Source organism: Marmota monax, unplaced genomic scaffold, assembly GCF_021218885.2.
Source record: "Marmota monax isolate L192 unplaced genomic scaffold, Marmota_monax_Labrador192_F-V1.1 WCK01_AAM20220418_F8-fsc00078, whole genome shotgun sequence".
In the NCBI taxonomy this organism is placed as follows: Eukaryota; Metazoa; Chordata; class Mammalia; order Rodentia; family Sciuridae; genus Marmota; species Marmota monax.
In genome coordinates this window covers 5428952-5449884 of record NW_026694865.1, presented here as the reverse complement: position 1 = coordinate 5449884, position 20933 = coordinate 5428952, and the positions used below count along the sequence as shown (strand labels likewise).

Below are 20933 nucleotides of genomic sequence, written 5' to 3'. Positions count from 1 at the left end.
TTATTCATGACCTTTTTCAATAACATCTTTCATTTTCCAGACATAATCACATCTTCTGGCAGGAATCCCTTCCCCTCCTGGGGTAGATAATTACTCTTGCAAATAGTATTACAGCTGCTAATGACTGTGAGGGGAGAGAGCCAAGGCTGGGGGACAGGCTGGGTGGGGGTGCTGGCATTTGAGGCACAGAGCTGGTTTCTTCTCTGCAGACCTAGTGGGTGGAGTCTGCGGGGCCCCGGTCCCCTGGGTGCCACACCCTGGTGTATCCACCAGTCAGTCCTTCTAAGCAACTGTTTGCTCTGGGGCTTCCGGAAGCCCCAGCAGGTAGGAGTCGGGCTGGAGCTCAGGCGGACTCCCAGCTAGTCCTGTCCTCAGGACTGACCCCAGCTCCCTGCCAGCTGTCCTTCAGGGAGCCTGGCCTTGGAGGCCTTAGCCCTGGGTCCTTCGTGTCCTTATAAGTCCTATCCTCTGGGACAAGACCACTCTGAACTGCAGTTTTCTCATCTATGAAATACACCAACAATACCTTCCTGGCTTTCCTGGCAGAGGCGCGGTGAGGTGCCGCAGCCTGGCTGCAGCAGAATAATCAGAGGGGTGACGAATAACTTGTGTAGATTGATACAGCAGGAGTAGTAGCCCTTTATTGCAGGACAGGAGCAGTATTTATACATTCCACACAGCTTATCTAATTAGCATAAACTAGATACAGCAGTCAACCAATCAGGAATCTCCACACTTAATGGCTCGCTTTTGTTACTTCTCAAACCACTCCCTCTGGCATTTTGCCAGGCACCATCCAGACTTGTTTAGGAACTCTAACATTCCCCTGGCAAAATGCCAGGTGTTATTTTGACTTGTTTACAGACTCTAACAGTGAGGACCAGCAGCTCAGGTGTGAGGGGCTGAGGGCCCAGCCTCCCTCCCGGAGAAGATGAAGGGTGGGAGGACACCGAGGCCCCCGCCGAGAAATGAGGTTGCTGGGGTTGTCCCCTATCCTAGGAAGAGGCCTGAGAAAGTGTCAGTCTGTTATTTAACAATGTACCCACAGCCCGGTCCTGTGCAGGCATCTTGGTTTGCAGGTCAAAGCACAGGCTCTGGGTTCAAAGAGCCATAGGCTCCGCTCCTGTTGGCCACTTACCAACCAGGGAAGGTGACTTTGCCTCTCTGAGCCTCAGTATCCCCAACTGCCAAGTGGGTCCTAACAGCCTCTGCCTAAGGGTGGTTGTGAGGATTAACCAGGAGCATGGAGGGTGGCCTAGGCCGCCTTGCACGTCACACTGGAGATGGGAGCATGGTCACCTCAGGCGGTTGTTGGTTTCCTGTGACTTGTGGCCCCCACTCCGCCCTCTGGAATCTGAGGGCTCAGACCCAGGCCCTCCCCTCCCAGGGCTGGGAGCAGCAGAAGCCCCACCAATACCCGAGGCTCAGAGGAAAGGGAGCCTGGGAGTGTTTAGAGCAGGGCCTGAGACCTGCCCCAGCACCTTCTTCCGGGCACAGAGGGCTGCAGTGCCCGGCCAGGCCCACAGCCCCAGCTGGGAACCAGGGTGCTGGCGAGGACACCAGGAACACGGCAGCAAGAGTGTGGCCCGAGATGGCAGTAGAGTCAGCAATTTTCCCTAACGAAGCCACAAACTACGGGTCCCGAGGGGAAGACTGGACTCAGCCTTAGTGACACAAAGCCAATCTTCACGACTTTGCCAACATGACTTCACCTGCTGCTGCCCTCCTCCTGCACCCCGCCACTGTCCCTCCCTGCGCAGGGAAACATCAGTCGGTGTCTGCTCCGTCATCAGGAGACTCATGACATGGAGGTAAAGCAGAAAGAGTTCTGACCTGGGAGTTGGGACCTCCACCCGCGGCTTTCTGTGGGACTTGAGAAAAGCCACTTTCCCTCTCTGACCTCAGATTCTTTCTTTGTGCAGGGAGAAGGTGCACCGTGAAATGCAGAGCATCCTTCCATCTCTACCCTCAGGAGCCGGTTCCCACCTTTACCTTGTGAGTTCCGCACTGCATCTCATTCAGTGTACCGCTGACCTGCAGGACTGGCATTCTTAACCCATTGTACAGAAGGGAAACAGGGATTCGAAGACGCTTGGTACATTGCCTAAGCTCACACAGACAGACAGACCACGTGGGATTCCAACCCAGGCTTCTCTGACCCCAAAGTTCATGCCCTTTTACTTAATGCTGTATCTTTTCCACACAGCCACATAACGAATCCTGGGGAACGTTTATTGAGCAACTACTACACGCTGGGCTTTGTTCTAAGCATGTATCTATTTTATCTCATTCAATCTTAACAATCACACTATGACATAGTACCATTCTTTATCTTGTCTTATAGATAAAAAGCTAGGGTTTGAGATGCCTAAATAACTCCACCACAGCAGGTGACTGCAGAGCTGGGCTTGAGTACTGGAGTGTGTGTGTGATAATTTTGGATTGTTTCTGCTACTTAGCACTGTCGATGCTTCTTTGCTCAGGGGGCCGGAGCAGCCAGAGGGTAAATTCCTCATCTCCAGCACAGCATCCAGGAAAATCTTTTACTACTATAATTAGGAAATTAGTCAATAGTGGTGGTGGTGGTGGTGGGGAACAGGAAGCTGATTTTCTGCTCTCAGGGCTAATAGTTTATAGACCTCAGTTTGATGAAGAATGAAACGATCAGAACAGGAAGCGCATCATCGTCCCCTCACCTGGCTGTCACTTCAGTGTGCATCCTCTCCTGGCTGTGCCTACCCTTGCTCCCCAGCACAAGTTCAGGGGCCACCCAACAGGCAGGCGCTCTCTGTCCTTCTGGGGGAGGCCAGGAGAGGGGATGTCTGTGAAGGATCCCGGGAGGCTTGGAGGAAATTGAGTCCCTGCCCCACTGATCTGCAGTTTCATCACTCTGGCCCCCTCCTGTCTCCCTGGCCAAAGCAGCTGAGGTTTGCACATGAGCCATGCAGTGACAGCGCGCAGAAGGGGAGACAAATGCGGAAAGGAGTTTGTTCATTTGGGTGATGGAGTGCTTGCTCCCTTTGCCGGCGCGCGGGGTTCAATAACGGCAGACAGGGCTTCAAAAAATCGCAGCATAAATAGATGAGCCCTTTAAGGTAATAGAAATGCTGTCATCCCCGGGGAGAAATATGTGCCCCTGTTCCCCCGGGAGGGGGACATGGCCCTGCCCCCACCTCCTGAGCTCCTTGTCCCCATTACAGCCAGAGTCGAAGGGGACATCTACTGAGGAATGGCCACTGGGGCTCCATGCGGGAGGACGGCCGGGAGGGGCCTGGGAGACCAAGTCTTTGCTGCCCTAGCAGTGACCACGCAGGCTGCTCCCCGCAGGCACCATGGTGGCAGCCATTCGTCCTGGAGCAGCGCAGGAGGCTCCATCAGGATGGCATCTTGGGGAGGCCTTCATTAGGGCAGGGAGGGCTGGCCAGCCGCGGAGCAGGGGGAGCTGGGAGTTGGACATTCTCCCCTGGGAGGAGGAGGCCACCCTCAGTTTTGGGGCTGCTCTTGGGAACCCCAGAGCCCTCAGCCCCAGCAGGGGGAAGGCTTTGGCTCACTTGGCTTTGCTACCGGCCACCTGAGCAGGGCCCCGGGGCCAGGCCTGGTCGGCCTCCTGAGTGGGACACCCTTGGTGACAGTATCAATATGTAAAAAAATGGCAATTACTAAAACGTGTTGACGGACGGCTAGTTTGCCAGCTCTTCTAAGGGCTTTGCAAGTGCTGGTGAACCGAATCCGCCCAGCGCTTCCGTGGGCTTTAGGGTCATTCCTGTTTCACACGCAACTAAACAGGGGCAGGAGGCCCAGCGCCCCGGTCTGCGTGACCACCACACAGTACTGCCCAAGGCAGGGGTCTGCCATTGTCCAAAGAACGCAGAGGGGGTGCTGGAGGGCGGCCACGAACTTCAGAGGGGCCAACAGGTAGATTCAAGTCCCAATCCTGCAGGCAACGCCATGGATTTCCCTCCCACATAGGGTTGGCGGGAGACGAGGCCTTGTCCTCAGGGCCGTGTGCAGTGAGGAGGGGGGATGGAAGGGCTGCCTCTGAGGAGAGGAGATTTAGGGAAGGCTTGTGGAAGAGCAGCCGTGGATCTCGGCCTGAAGGCTGAGAAGGATGTGCGTGGGTTCTAGAAGGACCGTGGGAGGGTGTTCTAGGCAGGGGGACAGCCTTGGCAAAGGCAAAGAGGCCCTGATGTAGGTGGGGAAAAGGGAGCCGTGTGTGGCTACCACACAGGTTCTGGCAGGACTGAGCCGGATGTGAGATTAGGGTGGACTAACTATTTTGTTTAATGTTTTGTTTTGATTTGGGGTACTGGAGGTTGAACCCACGGGTGCTCTACCTCTGAGCTACATCCTAGTCCTTTTCACTTTTTATTTTGAGACCAGAATCTTGTTAAATTGCTCAGGCTGGCCTCCAACTTGCGATTCTCCTGCCACAGCCTCCTGAGTAGCAGGGGGACTACAGGTGTGTGCCACAGTCCTGACTTGGGCTACTCAGTTTTGAGAGCAAGTTACAAAGGGTTTGCATGTTCTTTGGTGGGCTCTGAGGGGCCATGGAGAAGGGTGATGTCACCTGAACCTGCAAGTGGATGGTCAGCTCCATCTGCCCCTCATCCACAATGCAGCGATTCCTCTAGCCAGGGTGGGTGGGTGAAAAGAAAGGTCCTCACCTCTTCAGAAAGACTCTGCCAGGACAGAGCTGCAGGTACTTCAGGACTCAGTTGGTCTGAGCTCCCCTCACTAACCCTTCATTCCATCTCCAGTTCACCCTGGTGCTCGGCATGGGTTCTGAGGGTGCCTAGGGACCTTGCATGTGTTGTCCAAGGTGCTGAAATAATGTCTCCCCTTTTAAGTATTCCCTTTGGAATGACTGGAACCCCCACCACTGTTTCTGTTGGGCAGAGAATTTCATTCTCATTTTACAGGTGAGAATTAGAAATCCAAAGGAGGGTACCCAGAGCTATGAACTCGCTTATGACCTTCCAACCCAAGACTATCCTCCCCCACTGGGAAGCCCTAGTGAGATTCACCAATGGCTGCCCCCAAATAATGCCATTGCTGCTGCCGAGCTAACGGGTAAAATGCCCAGGGTCTCTTCCCACCTCCATCCCCATCTCTGTTCCCCAAATGCTGACATATCCACCTCACAGTGCCTCCTGGGACTGACTGATCACTCAGGGTGATGCACAGGTGCTTGGGTGGATCTGCCTGCAACAGCTAGCTCATCCTGACACTGTGTGTGTGTGTGTGTGTGTGCATGCCAGGACTTGGGGAAGCAAGTCCCCTCACCACCCTAAAAACTTAGCATTCCACCAGGGTTCTATTATGTTCCAGGCACTAAGCTGTGAGTTTTCTGCATGAAGTTTCCCACTCTCACAGCTAAAGTCTCCTGTAACAGATGAGGCTGAAGCAGGACAGTGACTTGCCAGTAGGCTGAGCAGGGGTGGGAAAGCCAGGACTTGAACACATATTTGTGTGGTTCTACAGCACCCCTTCCATCAGAGCTCATCAGCTAACAAAAGAGCTTTTGGGGGCTCCTGCCACTACTGGCTTCTTAATCCTAGGTGAGTCACTTATCCTGTTGGAACTTCAGCTCTTCGTTTGCAAATCCAGGAAAGTGTACCGCTGCAGGACTCCCGGGAGGCATGGAGGAGATGATGCAGGCAGCACGGACTTGGTAAGTGTCGCTGCTGGTGTGGGAAAGATTATTATCAGAGCACCACTCCTTGGTGGTGGCTGGATGGGCGTCCAATGAGCCTTTGCATACACACCTCGCCCCAGTCTTTAGCAGAATGAATATCCAGTGTTTTGGTGAGAGGGGAGAGGGTGAGGGCCAACATGCCCAGCACGCCAAGCAGGGCCTGCTTCTGCCCCATGTCCCTGTGCCCTCTGGAGGTGGGGACCACCTGGCTGGAGCAAGCAGGTCACTGAGGTCCCAGAGATGGTTCTGTACTATCTCATCAGCACTGGGCCTGGTGGTGTTGAGCCCAAGACCCCTCCTAGCTCTCAGAGAGTTGGCATTCATAAAGCTGCACGACATCCTGGTGGGAGGGGACAGCTGAGGATGTGGCCTCTTATCCATGACCAAGCATGTTGGCCACTCACATCTGACAGCAGGCAAGACTGCTTGACTCCTTCTATCTTACAGATAAGGAAACTGAGGCCCAAGAAGGTGAAGTGAGGCATCCAAGGTCGCCGAGCCTAGGGTGAAGGTCTCTGAACTTCCAGAGACTGGATCTTTTAATTAGCCCATCGCCAATTCCCTATCCTAAAGTCTGTTGGGAAACAGGCAAACCATCCAACAGACAAAGGCACATCTAATTATTACTGACTGCGGGGTAGTTAAAGGGGAGTGTGCTCTGCAGATTGGTTGTCCCACCCCCCACTTTGGCCAGAGCTCGCTAATTGCAGGAAGTCACATACTTGAGAAGCTGGGGTGAGGGCAAGAGTAACAGTATCCCCCTTGGAGCCTGGTGCTTGCAGAAATGAGTCACTTGCTGGTTGAGACTGTGCTGTAATCACCTTGAGGGGACCCTGCCTAACACCCAACAGGGCCCCAGAAAAGCCTTTCCAGGTATAATGAGGCTGAGCAGGAGATGAATGGCAATTCACGGGGTCTCACCAGGGCAGCATGGCTCACCATCTGTCTTCCTCCTGAGCCCCAGGCAGGAAGGACTCCACTGTGAGATGATGCCAGCAAGCATCAAGCCCCCCAGAGTTCAAGGACAGGAAGTAATTTGCATCCCAGATGGGAGGCGGTGGCCTGGCCTCTAGACTAGTGGAGCTCCGGCTGGAGGCAGTGAGCACAGCAGCCCTTCTCCCCAGGCCCTCGCCGCCCCTCCCAGGCCCTGATTTTCCCTTCTTCTGAGGAACAGAGATTAAGCAGGGATCTGGGGGTGAAAAGGGGGAACAAGGAGGTGGGGCTCTCAGGACACCCATGATGACGCACATGAGCAGACCGTGACACCCCTCAACGAGTCCCACCCACTTGGTGCACACGCCTTCTTGCTCTTGCTTTCCCTCATGTCCCCTGGAAGTGGCTATTTTCCCAATTTGGTCCATGGAGCCCACATAGCAGATCATCTTGGACATCAGTTGGTTCAGCTCCCCTGGCCACTCACCATGTACACTCTCCCAAAGTCACAGAACGACTGTAGTAGCCACGCTGGAACTCGGCTAGGGTCGGGACACCCCATTAGCAGTTGGGTGCAGTCAACTTCAACCTCTTGATCATTTGTTCTGTGAGATTTTTAATCCCAAGTAACTATTCTCTCCTACCCAAACCCCAAACCTAGGGTGCTACCATTTTTCCGTGGAAGTTATGGACCACCACTCACACCAGTTCAGGCCAACTAGAAGGAAACCTCTAGAAGGAACAGACACCAAAGAGTTTGTTTTCACCCAGCTTTATCTTTACTGAGGAAGAGGAAGAGACGCTAGGCCATGATTTGTCGTGCTTTGCAGACCAGGGATGACCTGCCCTCAGAAGACAGTGTCACCAAGTAAACAAGCCCCTCTCTGCCATTCTCATGACAGGGTTGTCTTGCAGACCGTGGGTCACCACCCTGGCAGCACACTGGCTTCGGTCAGATCACACCCAGACCAACAGTGCCAGCGCCTCTGGAAGTCCAGCCAGGTATCAGTGCAGCCCACGTCAAAAACCACAGCTGTGCATTCCCTTCCTCCTCAGGGTGGAGACACACCCACAGCATCAATCAGCTTGTCAAAGCTGCAGAGCCTCAGGCCCCACCCAGACCTGCCCCATCCGAACCTGACATTCAACAAGGCCCACTGCTACAGCGGCTCTGGGTGGCCTTTCTCTCTACACCAGGAAGCCACCGCAACAGCAGGTGTTCCATTGCACGGGTGAGGAAGCAGAGCCTAAGAGAGGTTATGTTGGCCTAAGGTCACACATCAGTGAGTTGGACAGCTAGGATGTGACGCAGATCCATTTCCAGAGGCCACACTCTTCCACTGCACAAACCACTTCCTATAGCACAATTTAAAAAAAAAAAGAGTCTGGGGGACGTCTACACGAGGGTCCTTGGCCTCACAGCGAATGCCCCACCTTTGAATAGGATTCTACTTCCAGTGTCAAGTTCCCCAGAATCAAACCTCATAAAGACGAGCATAATTCATGAGGAAACCCAAACAGTAAACAAACACGTGGGGAAAATGTTCACTCTCCCTAGTAATCAGAGAAATGCAAATTAGAGCAACAGTGAGGAACCATTTTCTACCTATCTAATTAGCAAAGATTTTTTTTTTCTTAATGTTAGCGAAATTGAAATAGGTATACTCACAGACTACTGGTGACAGTGTAGATTTATATAACCCTGCAGGAAAGTGATATGGCAACAGCCATCAGGAGCCATAAATATATTATGCCCACTGACCTGGGAATTCACCCTAAGGAAATAATTCAATAGGCGTGGGGGGAAGTGGTAGGAACCGGCTCACTGCGAGCCGGCTGTGATCGCTGGAATCAACTTAATATTCAGCGATAAGGGAATGGCTGAGCAAACTGGGGGTTCACGGGCTCCTGCAGTTCTGCAGCCATTTAAGATGATAATTAAGACGCAGCAACATAGAAGTGTAGGTGAGAGAAGGCAGAACAGAAAACAGCATATGTGCACTGTGGGTATTATGATGTAAAAATGTCACCCTCATGAGGACACAGACAGGGAGGAACTGGGCACAAAAGAAAGCTAGTGTTTCAGAGCAGAGGGTGATTGAGTGACCTCCTCCGATGTCGCTTTTACAATGACAAACCCCAGCCCTTGGAGAACAGCCTCAGGGGCTCTCCTGTCATAGACTCTCTGAAGGGGACACAGGAGACACTTGTGTCCAAACCCCTCTTGCCAGGGGGGAGCTGACCTGGAAGCGGTCAGGGAGGCCATGAGGGGCCGTCCTGTCTTACCATGAAGCCTGGGGCACAAGTGCAGCTCCCAGTGACGCTGTGGCAGTCGGCACCATTCTGACAGGTGCAAGGCAGCTGGCAGCCATCGCCGTAGTAGCCAGCAGGGCAGGACTCATTGCAGTGGTGGCCAGACCAGCCTGGCTGGCAGGTACAGGCTCCAGTGACGGGGTGGCAGCTGAGTCAATGAGAGAAAGGGGAGAGGACAGTCCGTCAGGGTTGTAGCCATGTCCCACTTTCTGCTCACCCCGAACCTGGTCTGCCCAGCATAGCCGGATTGAAGGACCTGGGAGGTCAAATGGCTCAGTGCCTTGTTTGTTTATCAGAAGATACTCAGACCACATTAATGGCCTCATGAGTCCCCAGAAACAGGCACAGGTGGTTATGTAATTTGCCTAAAGTCACACAGCAAGGATTAGCTTGTAGCAAGATCAGGATTAGAACCCAGACCTTCTGACTCCCAAACATGTACACTTTATGAAACAACTACACAGAGACCAGAGTCTCTAGTCCCTCTCTAGTCATGTAGGCTACGGGGTCCAGAGTTTCACACACACCTCACCCAAGGCAGATCCCTAGTGTGGCCCAAAAAGATGGCAACGGCACTCAGGGCCTCCCCAACTTGCAGGTGTTTGATGGATGTCAGATGAATTAAGATCAGACCCCAGGGTAGATGTGGCCTTTCCTCACCAGCAACAACTGCACTATAAAGTTCCCCCAAACCTGTGCTTTGCTAAGGCCCTTTCATGGTAGATGGGCTCCTTCTGATCCAGCGAGGCCAGAGAAAGGACCATTTGGCTGGAAGCAGGTGCTGCCTGGCATGACCCCAGAGAGGGCAGCGACCTCTGGCAGGCAGTGGTGTGATCCAGCAGCCAACGTCCATTCGTGGTCAGGGGGATGCTGGATGTGCTGCTCGGAGCTCCTACAGGAGTGCGACACGGACGGCCACAGCTGCTGTGGCCGAAATCCTGAGGCCACATTTCCCTCCCACTGCTCCACATCAGGGACACTAAGGTGGGCATCTGCTGGGTGAACTGGCCTTCTCTGTGCTCACCTCTGGTTTCAAGGCTCCCTCTGGAACCAACCTTTCTTAGAACGGCTGGGAGCTGAGGCTGTTCCACCCGCTTCCTTCCTTTCCTCTCCCCTCCACGCGGGTCAGACCTGCATTGCAGTCTGACGGCTCCCTCCCCGTTTTCCTTGCACACAGATGTGTCCCCTAGTAAATCATTTGCTTTTGGCATATGCCTCTGGGACTGCCCAGACTCACACACCAGAAAAGGAGCTGGATGGTGGAAACAAGCCTCTAGACTCCCCGAGTGTCCCCTGCTCTGGAGTCTTGCTCCAGGGAAACTATCCAGAGAAATGTGCACTGGGCTGGCAGGAGGCCAGCTTTCTGGCTAAGTTTCCAGGAGGGCAGGGCTTTGTCTCTCTGGGCTACAGATGGGTTCCCAGGTCCTGGCTCAGAGTCACTGCCCAATTACATATTTGGGAGTGAGCACAGCTTTCCCCGAGTTTGATTGTATTCTGTGTCTGTCTGCCCCACCGGGCGCGGCTCTCTGGGGGGAGTCCTTGTCTGTCTCACTTACCTCTCAGGGCCCGGCAGGGGTCCTGGCACAGGGGAGGCACTTAATGTATATTTGACGAATGAATTAATGAACAAACTAATTATGTGCAGCCCAACCAAGCAGTTTCTCATCTGGGGGCCCTGGTTTTCTCACAGAAAATGAGGGGGTGGACAGAGGCAGACGATTCCTGAATAGTAAGTGCAAGTAGCTAATAATCATTTTGGAAGATGTTTAGTCTCATTAATCATCAAGTCAAAACAACAATTGGATCTCACTTTTTTCTCTACCAAAACAGTAAAGATGTTTTTTTAAAAAATGCTGGTAAAAATTTCAAAAATGATTTGAGGTTACATGTCAGGAGACCTAAAAACGTTCTGACTCTGTGGTCTCGTAATTCCATTTCTAAGAATCTATCCTAAGGAAATAATCAGAGTCATGCAGAAAGATTTATGCACAGATATGTTCCCTGAAGCATTATTTATAACTGTGGAAAATGGAAGCAATTTGAATAATAATAAATAATATGTGACCAGGCTATTAAAGCACCAGGCACTTTACACACATATTTCTAACCTTCAGCAAGCCTGTGAATTAGGAATTTGAGCCTTTGCACAGATGGCAGCTGGAGGTTACATGACTTGTCCAAGGTCACACAGCGAATGGGTGAGTGGTAGAGCAGGGTCTATCTGGCCATATTTATCTCCTGCCTCAGGCTGTCTCTGACACCAGGGTGATGGTCAAATGAATTATGATCATCCGCATGAAGGAATGCTAGAGAGGGATCCATTCGTTTTCAAGATATTTAATGACATGATACAGAGTTGTTACGATCTGCATCTGAAATGTCCCCAAGTCTCTTGTATTGAAGGCTTGGTCCCCAAGGCAGCAGCCTTCACAGGAGGGGCTTTTGGAAAATGATTGGATCATGAGGACTGTCACCTCACCAGGGGATTAAACTATTTGATGGGTTCATTCATAATTTTAATGGATTATTGGGAAGTGGTGGAAACTGTGAGGTGAGACCTAGTTGGAGGAAGTAGGTCCCCGGGGTGTGCCCTGGAAGGGCATTTCTTGTGTGTGGTCCCTTCCTTTCTCTCTTCTCACTCATCCTCTCTCTCTCTCTCTCTCTCTGAGGAACTTCCCTTCGCCATGCTTTTCTGCCATGATGCTCTGCCTCGATCCAGGCCCAAGGCTATGGAGCCAGCAGACCATGGACTGACGCCTCTGAAACCATGAGCCCAAAACAAATCTTTCCTCTTCTAAGTTGTTTCTCTTGGGTTCTTGTCATAGTGACAAAAAGCTGCCCAACACATATCTTAGTGAAATAAGTAAATTCCGTACAAAGTCATGATGTGAAATATGAAAAAGTGAGATAGACACAGACATGGATGAAGAATGAACAGTTTACAACGAAATTTCGTGCTGACCTCTAGGTTTAGAAATTATGAGTGACTCTTAAGTTTTTTCTTTAAATGTCTATGTATTCTCTAACTTTCCAAAACTGAGTGTCTTATCAAATTTATAAACAGATGCAAAACAATTAAAAATTGTAAATATGTAACAAAGAAGCATGGGTGTAAGGGATGAGTTCTTGAAACTTTCTGACCTTCACATTCTAGAATCAACACCCCACCCCCCTCCAAATATTGATGGGCACAGATGCCATAGGCAGAACCCACTTGGTGTCCCTGACCCTCAGCCCTCTCCACTCAAAGCCCTTAGGCAGACTCTTTCTAGGTTTCAACTTTCCAGGGGCCTCTCTGGGATTGAGGCTTAGGGTAGGGGGACCGGCTCAGTCATGGTCATGAGGGCTGACACGCTTGGACCCAGGAATGACCCAGTAAGTCCTGGCTGCAGCCATTGGCCCTCCCCAGTCCTGGAGATTCTAAAAAGGGTCTCAGGCACTTTTCTGCTCTTCTCCTCAGAAGATTCTTCTGCTCTCTCTGCCTCCAGAAGCATTGGGCTGGAATTCACCCACTGCAGGCTCTTACTGTGGCCAGGGTGCGGCCACCTGAAAACACACCTGCTCACAGTGCAAACCACACGGACTGCGCAGAGCTTGCTTTTCCGCCTTTGATCTCTGCCGCCATCTTTGGCTGCTTGGAGGCTGTCTAGATGCTAATTTTACTCTCCACTCTGGGAAACAGAAGGCCCAAGACCAGATCTGAAATCATCCTTTTCTTTTGGCTCTTCACATCTCTAGGATACTATTTCCAAAAATAATATATCTGTGTTCTTAATTTCATTATTTGTCTTATCTTATAAAACTCCAAAAGTCCTTTTGAAAAGAGCATGGGGAATGGACAGCTGGGGGCCGTGGTCACTGTGCTCACGCCTTTGTCCCTCAGGAGAGGGACTTGCACGTTCCCTACTCCCAAGCTTCTCTTCCTCCCACCTTGAGTCCCAGGCCCCTGAGGAGGCTCAGGCAAGACCCACTGTCACTGTGTGCAGGCTGGCTCCAGTCTCTCTGGTTTCCCCTGCTTTTCTCCTGTTTTCGCCAGAAAGAGATTAATCACAGGCTAATGGGAACTGAAAGATGGACAATGCGGGAATCTTCTCAGAGTGGATTTTTCTGCCTTCCTCTTGGCCGCGCTGAGATTTCCATCAAGGCCTCATCTGTTGGCTAAATCAAATCTTTCAGAGGTAATACATGATTGCGCCTTCTGGCATTGGTCTATGACAATCTAATTGTGGAAGGGACACTTAGAGGCCTGATGCTCAGGGTGCTCTTCCTCAAGGTTACTCCTTTATGAAGGAGGGTGGCTTCTTTGTGTGTGCTACAGAGTTGATGGAGTGGGGAAGCTCCCGGCCACTTCTTCCTTCCCAGGGTGTGACACGACCCTGGGAAGCAGCCTGGGTTGGGGGCGGGAGCATAGAGAGGTTGGGCTGGGTGGCAGGACTGTGCTTGGCTGGCCTCGGGAGTACTTTGTCTTAAGACCTACAAGCCATTAGGGAGCAGGGGACTTTGTGGTAAGTTGTGCAGAAGTTGGGGGGAAATGAGATGTGGCTTCCAGGGATCTCACCTTCATCTCTTGGGGAGTGGGGTGGCAATTTCACTTTCAAAGACCACTAGAGAGGTTTCCCCCACTAGGCTGATGGAAAGTGATGGACAGGCTGGGAAACAGGCATAGAGGGGAGAAGAGTCAGACAATTGCTTAGACAGAGGTCGTCGGTCTGAGGCCAGGACCTCAGGTCCAACACCCACCCCGTAGCTGCGACTTAACTGCTTTGAGATTGGGAGTCAGAGAGTCGCTCCTTTGCTTTTCTTGAATCCCAAGAGAAGCCTCTGCAATGGGTCAAAAACTCATGGGGAGAGAGGGGCTGACCTGTGTCCACTCAGAGGGGAAGAACTCTTCTCTGTGTCCATGAGATCAAAGCCAAGCGCAGCATGAACGAGTCCAGTTAGAGCAGAGGCTGTCAACCTCAGACGGTCTCACTTCCCACCTGACCTGGGGAGTTGGCAATGACTGGAAGCATTTCTGATGGTCACAACTTGGGCATGGGAAGGGGACACCACTGTTATTCTCTGGGTAGAGACCAGGGATCCTGCCAAACACTTCACAGTGCACAGGACAGCCATGCGCAACCAAGAACCATCCAGCCCAAAATGTGAACGGTGACAGGATTGAGAAAGCCTGAGCTAGACAGAACCAAAAAACGTTTGGGGGCCCAGCCACTGGGGCAGTGTGCTAGGAGAAAGGGGTGAAATGTTAAAGAGCAAAATTAGGCAGACATCAGATCCCGTGCAGAACACCTGGAGAGACGAGCTGTTCAACATGAATGCAGTGATGCTTTTTCACTGAAGACCTACTCTGTGCCAGGCACTGTGCAATACTGACATAGCAGCTACAGAAATGGACAAGCCAGGCCACTTGTGCCCTCAGGGCCCAGGCTGTGACAAAGCTCCCCTTCAGTGAGAACATGAATTCTGAGGAGCACGCCTGGGGTGGCCTGGAAGGCACCTCGGAGCCCCCACTCCCAGGAATCGCTACTGCCTTCCAATCCCTGAAACATGACATGCGTTAAAGACAGTAAAGCAAATAATCATTAATATTGGATGGGCTGAGATTAGCGACAGAGAAGAGGGAGTCCTTCCAGATTAATAATGCATGGAGGACTCCTTCAGAGGAGAGATAAATTATGCAGGGCACGGTTGCTCAGGCACGGGAGGAAAACAATAGCTCTTTAATTTGGGGCTTGGCTGGATCTCTGTGGCAGAGGCTCCCCCTGCACTGGAACTCAGCAGAAGCCTTGCGGAAGCCTTGGAGCCTTCCTTGTCTTCCCAGCGGGGGGTGGGTGTCCCCGTGTGGTTCTGACAAGTGGAACAGAGGCAGCTGCCCATTCCCTGACCAGCCACATGGGGTCCTGTTTTTAATGCCTGCTCTGCAGACCCAGCCCAGATGCCACCTCCTCCAGGAAGCCTTCCCAGACCAGGGTAGCAGTCTCTAACTAATGGTAGGTGTGGTTAGGTGAACAGAATTTTTCTTTCTCAGCAGGATATAATAGAGAGCTGTGCCTCTGGTGTTGTCTTGTATTTGAAGGAAAATGGTGAACTTTACTCAGGATGAGTGAGCACTCAGACTTGTTCCTGAGGGCTGCCTCATGGCCCAGCCCTAGAGTACTCAGTGTTTGTTGAATGAATGAATGAGCGAATAAATCCCAGGTCACATACAGGCAGGTTTCTGGCTCCAGCACCGATCTGGACAGTCTCCTTCCCAATTTCCACCCTTGCTTAGAACCACCTCCGCTCAGCCTTGAGGACCATTTTCAACTAAGCCATGACACACGCTGAGGGGCCTCTGCTTGCAGTGACCAGAGACTCCTAGGTGACCTGTGAAAAACCAAGCTGGCAATGAAGAAGGGCAGAGGCTGAGTCCAGCTGTCCTGGCACCAGGGCTGCAAACTGAGTGTGCTCTGCTTCCCCAACAGCAGCAGCACCACTGCCCAGAGCAGCCAGGGCCCCGGGGGCTGTCCACAGGCGGAGGGAGAGGGGTGCTCCCTGCACCTGCTCCCACCAGGTGAGAGGCAGCCAGAACAAAGGGCTGGGTCTCGCTGACTTGGGCTGGGGCATGGTGCAGGGAGGGAGGAGCCTTCAGGGCAGCCTGGGGCAGCCTGGCTTCTCTACTCGCCAGGTTCAGGCTCCATTGGCAGCAGGGGCCAGCTTCTGCTCAGGTGCCCCAAGCTACAAAGGACCAAGAAGCAGGGAAGAGCAGGCCCCAAGCTGAGGCCCTGATGAAGGGCTGGCTTCTGTCCCTCCTGTTCCTCTGCCTTGCCAGGACCTCCTGGGACAACGCTCCCTGGGCCCCAGATGGGTCATACGGATTGTTAAGGTCCCTTCTGGTGTTGGCCCTCTGTGGCACAAGGCCCTGCGGTCACCACACCCTCTCCCTGCTGCAGTGTGTGGGGTCTCCAAGAGCCACGGTCTGAGGTGCAGGCAGCTGTTTGTGGAAGACAGAAGCGAGTGGGTTCTGGTCCTGACTCCGGCCACATGGCCTTGGCTTCCCCTTGTTATCAAGGCAGTTACAGGAGCTGATGGCTGAGGTCTCCCAGCTCCAGCCCACCCTTTCCACCAGAGCCCCCTGCCCCAGCCCAGACCCACCTGATGGTGTTCTCGGGGTCACAGGGACAGGGCAAGAGGCAGCCTGGGCCGTGCAGACCCTCGGGGCACAGTCGCTCCTGGCAGCGAGGGCCCTTGTAGCCGGGTTCACACTCGCAGGCTCCTGTGCTGGGCGAACACTGGCCCCCGTTGTGGCAGTCACAGCGCTGCGAGCACTGGAAGCCGAAGGTCCCGAAGGGGCACTCCTCTTGGCACCTGTGGAGTAGCAGAGTGGGCTGTGGCTGGGCTCCCTCACCTGCTCTTCCAGATCCTTCCAGAATGTTCCCTTCCCTGCCTCCCCAGCTGATGGCCTCCCTCCTTTCTCCTCCTCCAGGAAGCACTCCATGGTGTAGTTACCCTGTCGGCTCTCTGCCTCAGGCCCCGTCTCCTTGGCACCCCAGCAATGAGTTTATGCACCCCAGCAATGACAATTATGTTTCACTGAGGCCAAACCTGATGTTTTTTCTACCTGTGGTGAACTACTTATGTTGTGGTTTAAATGTTTGTATCTCCTCCCGAATTCAGGATGGAACTTAATCCCCAGTGCAACAGTGTTAAAAGGTGCTGCCTTTGAGAGATTAGGTCATGAGGCTTCTGCCCTCCTGAATGGATTCATGTGCCCATAAAAGGGCTGGAGGGAACTAGCTAGGTCCCTTTCTTTGTCCTTCTATCCCTTGTAACACATGAGGACACAGCGTCCAAGGTGTCATCTTAGAAACAGAGACCAGGCCTTCACCAGCACTTTGATCTTGGCCATCTGGGCCCCCAAATTGTGAGAACTGGAAAACCATATTTATAAATTACCCAATCTCAGGTATTTTGTCATAGCAGCATGAATGGACTAAGATGATGTTTAGTATAAAACTTATCATCTAACCACTAAAGCCACTCAGTGGCTTTAAATACATTCATACTGTCATGAAACTATTACCACCATTCATCTCCAAAACTTCTTCATCTCCGCAAGCTGAAACTCAGTACCAATTAACAATAAACCTTATGTTTAAAATATATATCTTAACATGTCTGAAATCAGATAAGTCGTATAACTGATGGCGTGACATAGTTTAATTATAAGTATTTTTCATTCTTAGCAGTGTATAAAATAATGATGCATCTTACAATCAGTGGCGTCTTAGGTTTGATGAAATGGGGTAATTTCGTTTCTCTGTGTTCACTTGGGACAGACATAGTCTCTCTTTTCTGCTGAGCGATGATTCTCCTTCCCTAGGTGGGTCTTCCCCTGAGGAGAAGAGGCACCTCCTTCATCAGACGGGGGCCATTTCCTTTTCCTGGGACTGGACATCTCTTCAAGGCTGGGGCCAGGATTGGGTCTCTCCGTCACCTGTGAGCCTCCATTCCCACCCCAACGAGGAGGACTGGGCCGTTTCGTGTCCTGTGTGTGCTCCAGCTGGTGCTTAGAGTGCCCAGCATAATAACAATTATTCTTCACATGACTCACAACCACCAGGTGTGGATCCTCTGTGGATGGACGTGACCCCTCTGCTGACTGAATGTGCCTCTTGATATTGCCCAGGGCTAGTTCCCAGGGCAGGCAAATTCATTGTCCTAGCAACTGGACCCTGGCAAGGTAAGGGGTAAACCTGGGGGTGACTCCTGCATCCCTATGACAAAGGGAAATGACCTCTCGCCTCTGGAGTTTGGATTCTCGGTTCCCCAGTGCTGCTGCAGTGGAGAGCTGACCCAAAGGACACCCACGTCCTCGTCATAAAATGGGACACTAACGAAACCTTGTTTGGGGATTAAATGAGATAATGTGTGTAATGTTTAGAGAGGTGCCTGGCCCATGCTCAGAGTTCAGTACCACATGTTAGTCATTATTATTGCTCCCGTTAATACTGTTTCTTAAAACAGAGCCCATCTGGTGTTCTGATTTTGGATCCTGACATGAAAAAACCCAAAGGGAAGAATTCTCATGTTCACAGTGGGGAGAACTTGAGGAATTATGTGTTTAAATGATCATGTTTTCCCATTTCTCGGGTATTCTGTATGTCTTCTACAGTAATCAGGGGGAAAAGCAATAAAATATTTTTAAAAAATATTTTTTTAAAATATGGCCCAATCTTCTTTATTTCATCCTTGAGGGTCATTGGTGAAACTGACCATAGGCAGGGCAGGGCGAGCCCATGTCCCTGAGAGCTCAGTGGCCCAACATGAGGGTGAGTGGCCACACCCCAGGAGATCTGGGAAGGCCGGTGGTGCCTGGGGGCAAGAGCAGCCAATGTGTCCCAGTCTCTTCTGTCGTTGCTGCTCTGTTCCCACAGTGACAGGGACAGGGAGAGTAACTGGCATCTGGCCTTAAGAGCTCCCCTCCCAGGAAGGACAGACAGCAGGGGTGAAGATGGCAATAGCCCCAAACGCCAGAGAGAAAGGGGCTTCCAGCCGCACAGGCTGAGCCCTGTTCCCAACCCCTGACGCCACTGATAATCTCGGAGGTGAGGTGACTGCTCCAAGCTCACGTAGCCTGTGAGTGGCCAAGATGACACTCGGTCATCTTCCTGCATATCCTGCTGCATGTCAACCAATCTGAGGCCTCAGGAAGAGAAAGAGAGTGGAAAAGAAAGAGAAGAAAGGGAAAGAGGGAGGGAGATGTCTAGAGAAGGAGTGGAGGAGGGAGGGCAGGAAGGAGGATGAGGCAGAAGGAAGGACGGGGACAGTTAGAGACCCGCAGAAGCACCATCTACCTGACTGGCAGGTCCCGGCTCAGCCTCAGGATGGATCTCTCCAGAAGTCACTGAGCTTTGCTTACCTCAGATGGCTCAAATGTCAGGAGAGAAAACTCACACCAGGAGACACCTGTTCCCCTTCATTGGAACACTCCTGTCCTCTGCCTAGCAGGACTGGACAGAACCTGGACATGAAGCTCCTCTGAAGGAGCTCCCGGCCATACATTTTGAGGTGACTGATTCCACAGCCCCACAGAAAAGAATCTAGAAATGAAATAATGGCAACCTAATCCATTTACATAATCAGCCTCTATTTTTTCTTCCTCACAATTTAAACAACTTATTTATTTAGAGATCAAGCAACGATAGCTAATGAATTTTACACAAAGCATGCTAATAACGGGCCTGTGGAACAGAAGGGTAATCACAGCAGGAATTAGTTTTCTACTTAAACATCCTTCCTTTGCAACATATCAATCTAATGTGTCCAATCCGCCATTAACAACCAGATACATTGCTCAATTAAATTACAAAATGAGCTGCAAAGCCCTCGTTACGTCTTGTGTTTAATTTGCACTGGATTCAGCCTATCCGGGGAGGCCCGTGTTATTACACCCGCTCAGCGTTAATATGCTCGTGATGATTTGGGGTGGGTTAATGTGGCTGTCACCTACAAAATAAATGGAGGCAATTTTACAAAATATTAAACACCAGGCAGCCTATTTAGTTGGGAAACCCAAATGCTACGTGGCCCTCTGAACTGTCCTGTGGTTGATTGGCAAAGATTGCTGAAGGGGCCCTTGGCTTTGGGGGTTTCTGCCCGCCCACAGATCATGGGCCAGGTTCCAAGAAGAGATTCTGGACTCTCCACTCAGTCCATCTTGGCAGTGGACACTGCGAGCTGATGAGGTGGGGTCTTTGGGGGTAGGGTCTAGCTGACTGGAACCCTGGGCCTGCTTGTTTCCAATGACAAAAAGGCTACATTCTTTCTCATGTGGAAGTGGATTGAAGCCAAGGGGTCCTGCTCTGATTTGGGGTCTTCCCTGGTTCCTGTCTGCAGCGGCTCATCCTTAGCGTTTCCTTACTTAAGGTAGAAGGTGCTCTCGTCCTGGGTCCCCAGATGCCAAGCCCACACTCTGTGCTGGGAAGAGTAGATGTGTAGATGAACAACGGTTGGCAGAGTCAGACAGGGCTTAAAGGCTTCAGACTGAGCCACAGAGGACCACGGTTAATGGATGGTCCCTCCTCTGGGCATCCCTGAGGACTGGGGTCGATTCCAGTGAGAGCTGAGCCTCCATTTCATCCATTAGGCCCTGATGGACGCAATGGGTGACTCTGTTTTGATCCCGCTTCTGGACGTCACCCAGGGAAGGGGCAGAGAGGTGGTGAACAAATGTTCTTGCTTTGCTTTGTCTGGGCAGAGCAACAAAACCCAGGGCCAGAAGTGAAACACGGATCTGTGGATCTGGGCAAGGGGGTGGGAGCCTCCTTGTCATTGGCCCTCTTGCTGGGAGAGACCCAGGTTGTGCCAAATGAGGGGCAGGAGGCCTGGCCTGGGTCCCCCGAGCAAATGCCCTCCTCCAGCTCCAAGCCCACTCCCCACCACATACTCCACTTTCTGCCTCTCTTCCTCTGCCCCTGTGCTATCAGCGTGGCCTCCTTCCTCCAAGGTGGCCAGTGTGGACACGCAGCAGTTCCTCAGTTTTGTGGATCATCCACTGTGCCAGGCTGGTCTCATTTGAGGACACTGGGGCCCTGGTTCAGTCTGCTCTTGAGGCCATGGGCCTTTAGAGGATGCAAACTGATGTCAGTATATTTGGAGGGGGACTCAAATTTAGGAGTAAAAGTCCACTTCTAGAAGAAACCATGCAAACGGTGGGAACTGAATTTGCATTCAGCTTCTCTGAACTGGCTGTGCCGTTGTCTCCCTCCGTTAGTGCAGACAGTGGGTAGCAGTGCTCCCCTCCTTCCCCCAGGCACACCAGAGCAAATTCAGGGTCACTGGGCTGGGGAGGGGTTGCATCCTGCTGAGGAGAAAGGTTGAGTGGATGAATCCCCCTGGCAGGAGCACCCAGAATGTTTGCTGAGGAAAGAACTGGAAGGCGGGCAGACAGAGCGACGAGGGGTTGGTAAACCTCAGCCATTCCCTGCAAGGCTACTGTGAATAGGCAAGA

The 20933-nt window shown here is 52.0% G+C and overlaps 1 protein-coding gene across 1 annotated transcript in view; it reads right to left on the bottom strand.

The window, feature by feature from the left end:
• The window catches only part of Megf11 (multiple EGF like domains 11), an 83276-nt gene that overhangs the window by 39868 nt on the left and 22475 nt on the right, over positions 1–20933 (bottom strand). The window contains exons 5-6 of the mRNA XM_046426696.2: positions 16076–16288; positions 8915–9089 (exon numbers count right to left, since the gene is read on the bottom strand). Coding sequence (XP_046282652.2) covers positions 8915–9089; positions 16076–16288 — 388 coding nt within the window. The remainder of the gene's footprint in view (positions 1–8914; positions 9090–16075; positions 16289–20933) is intronic.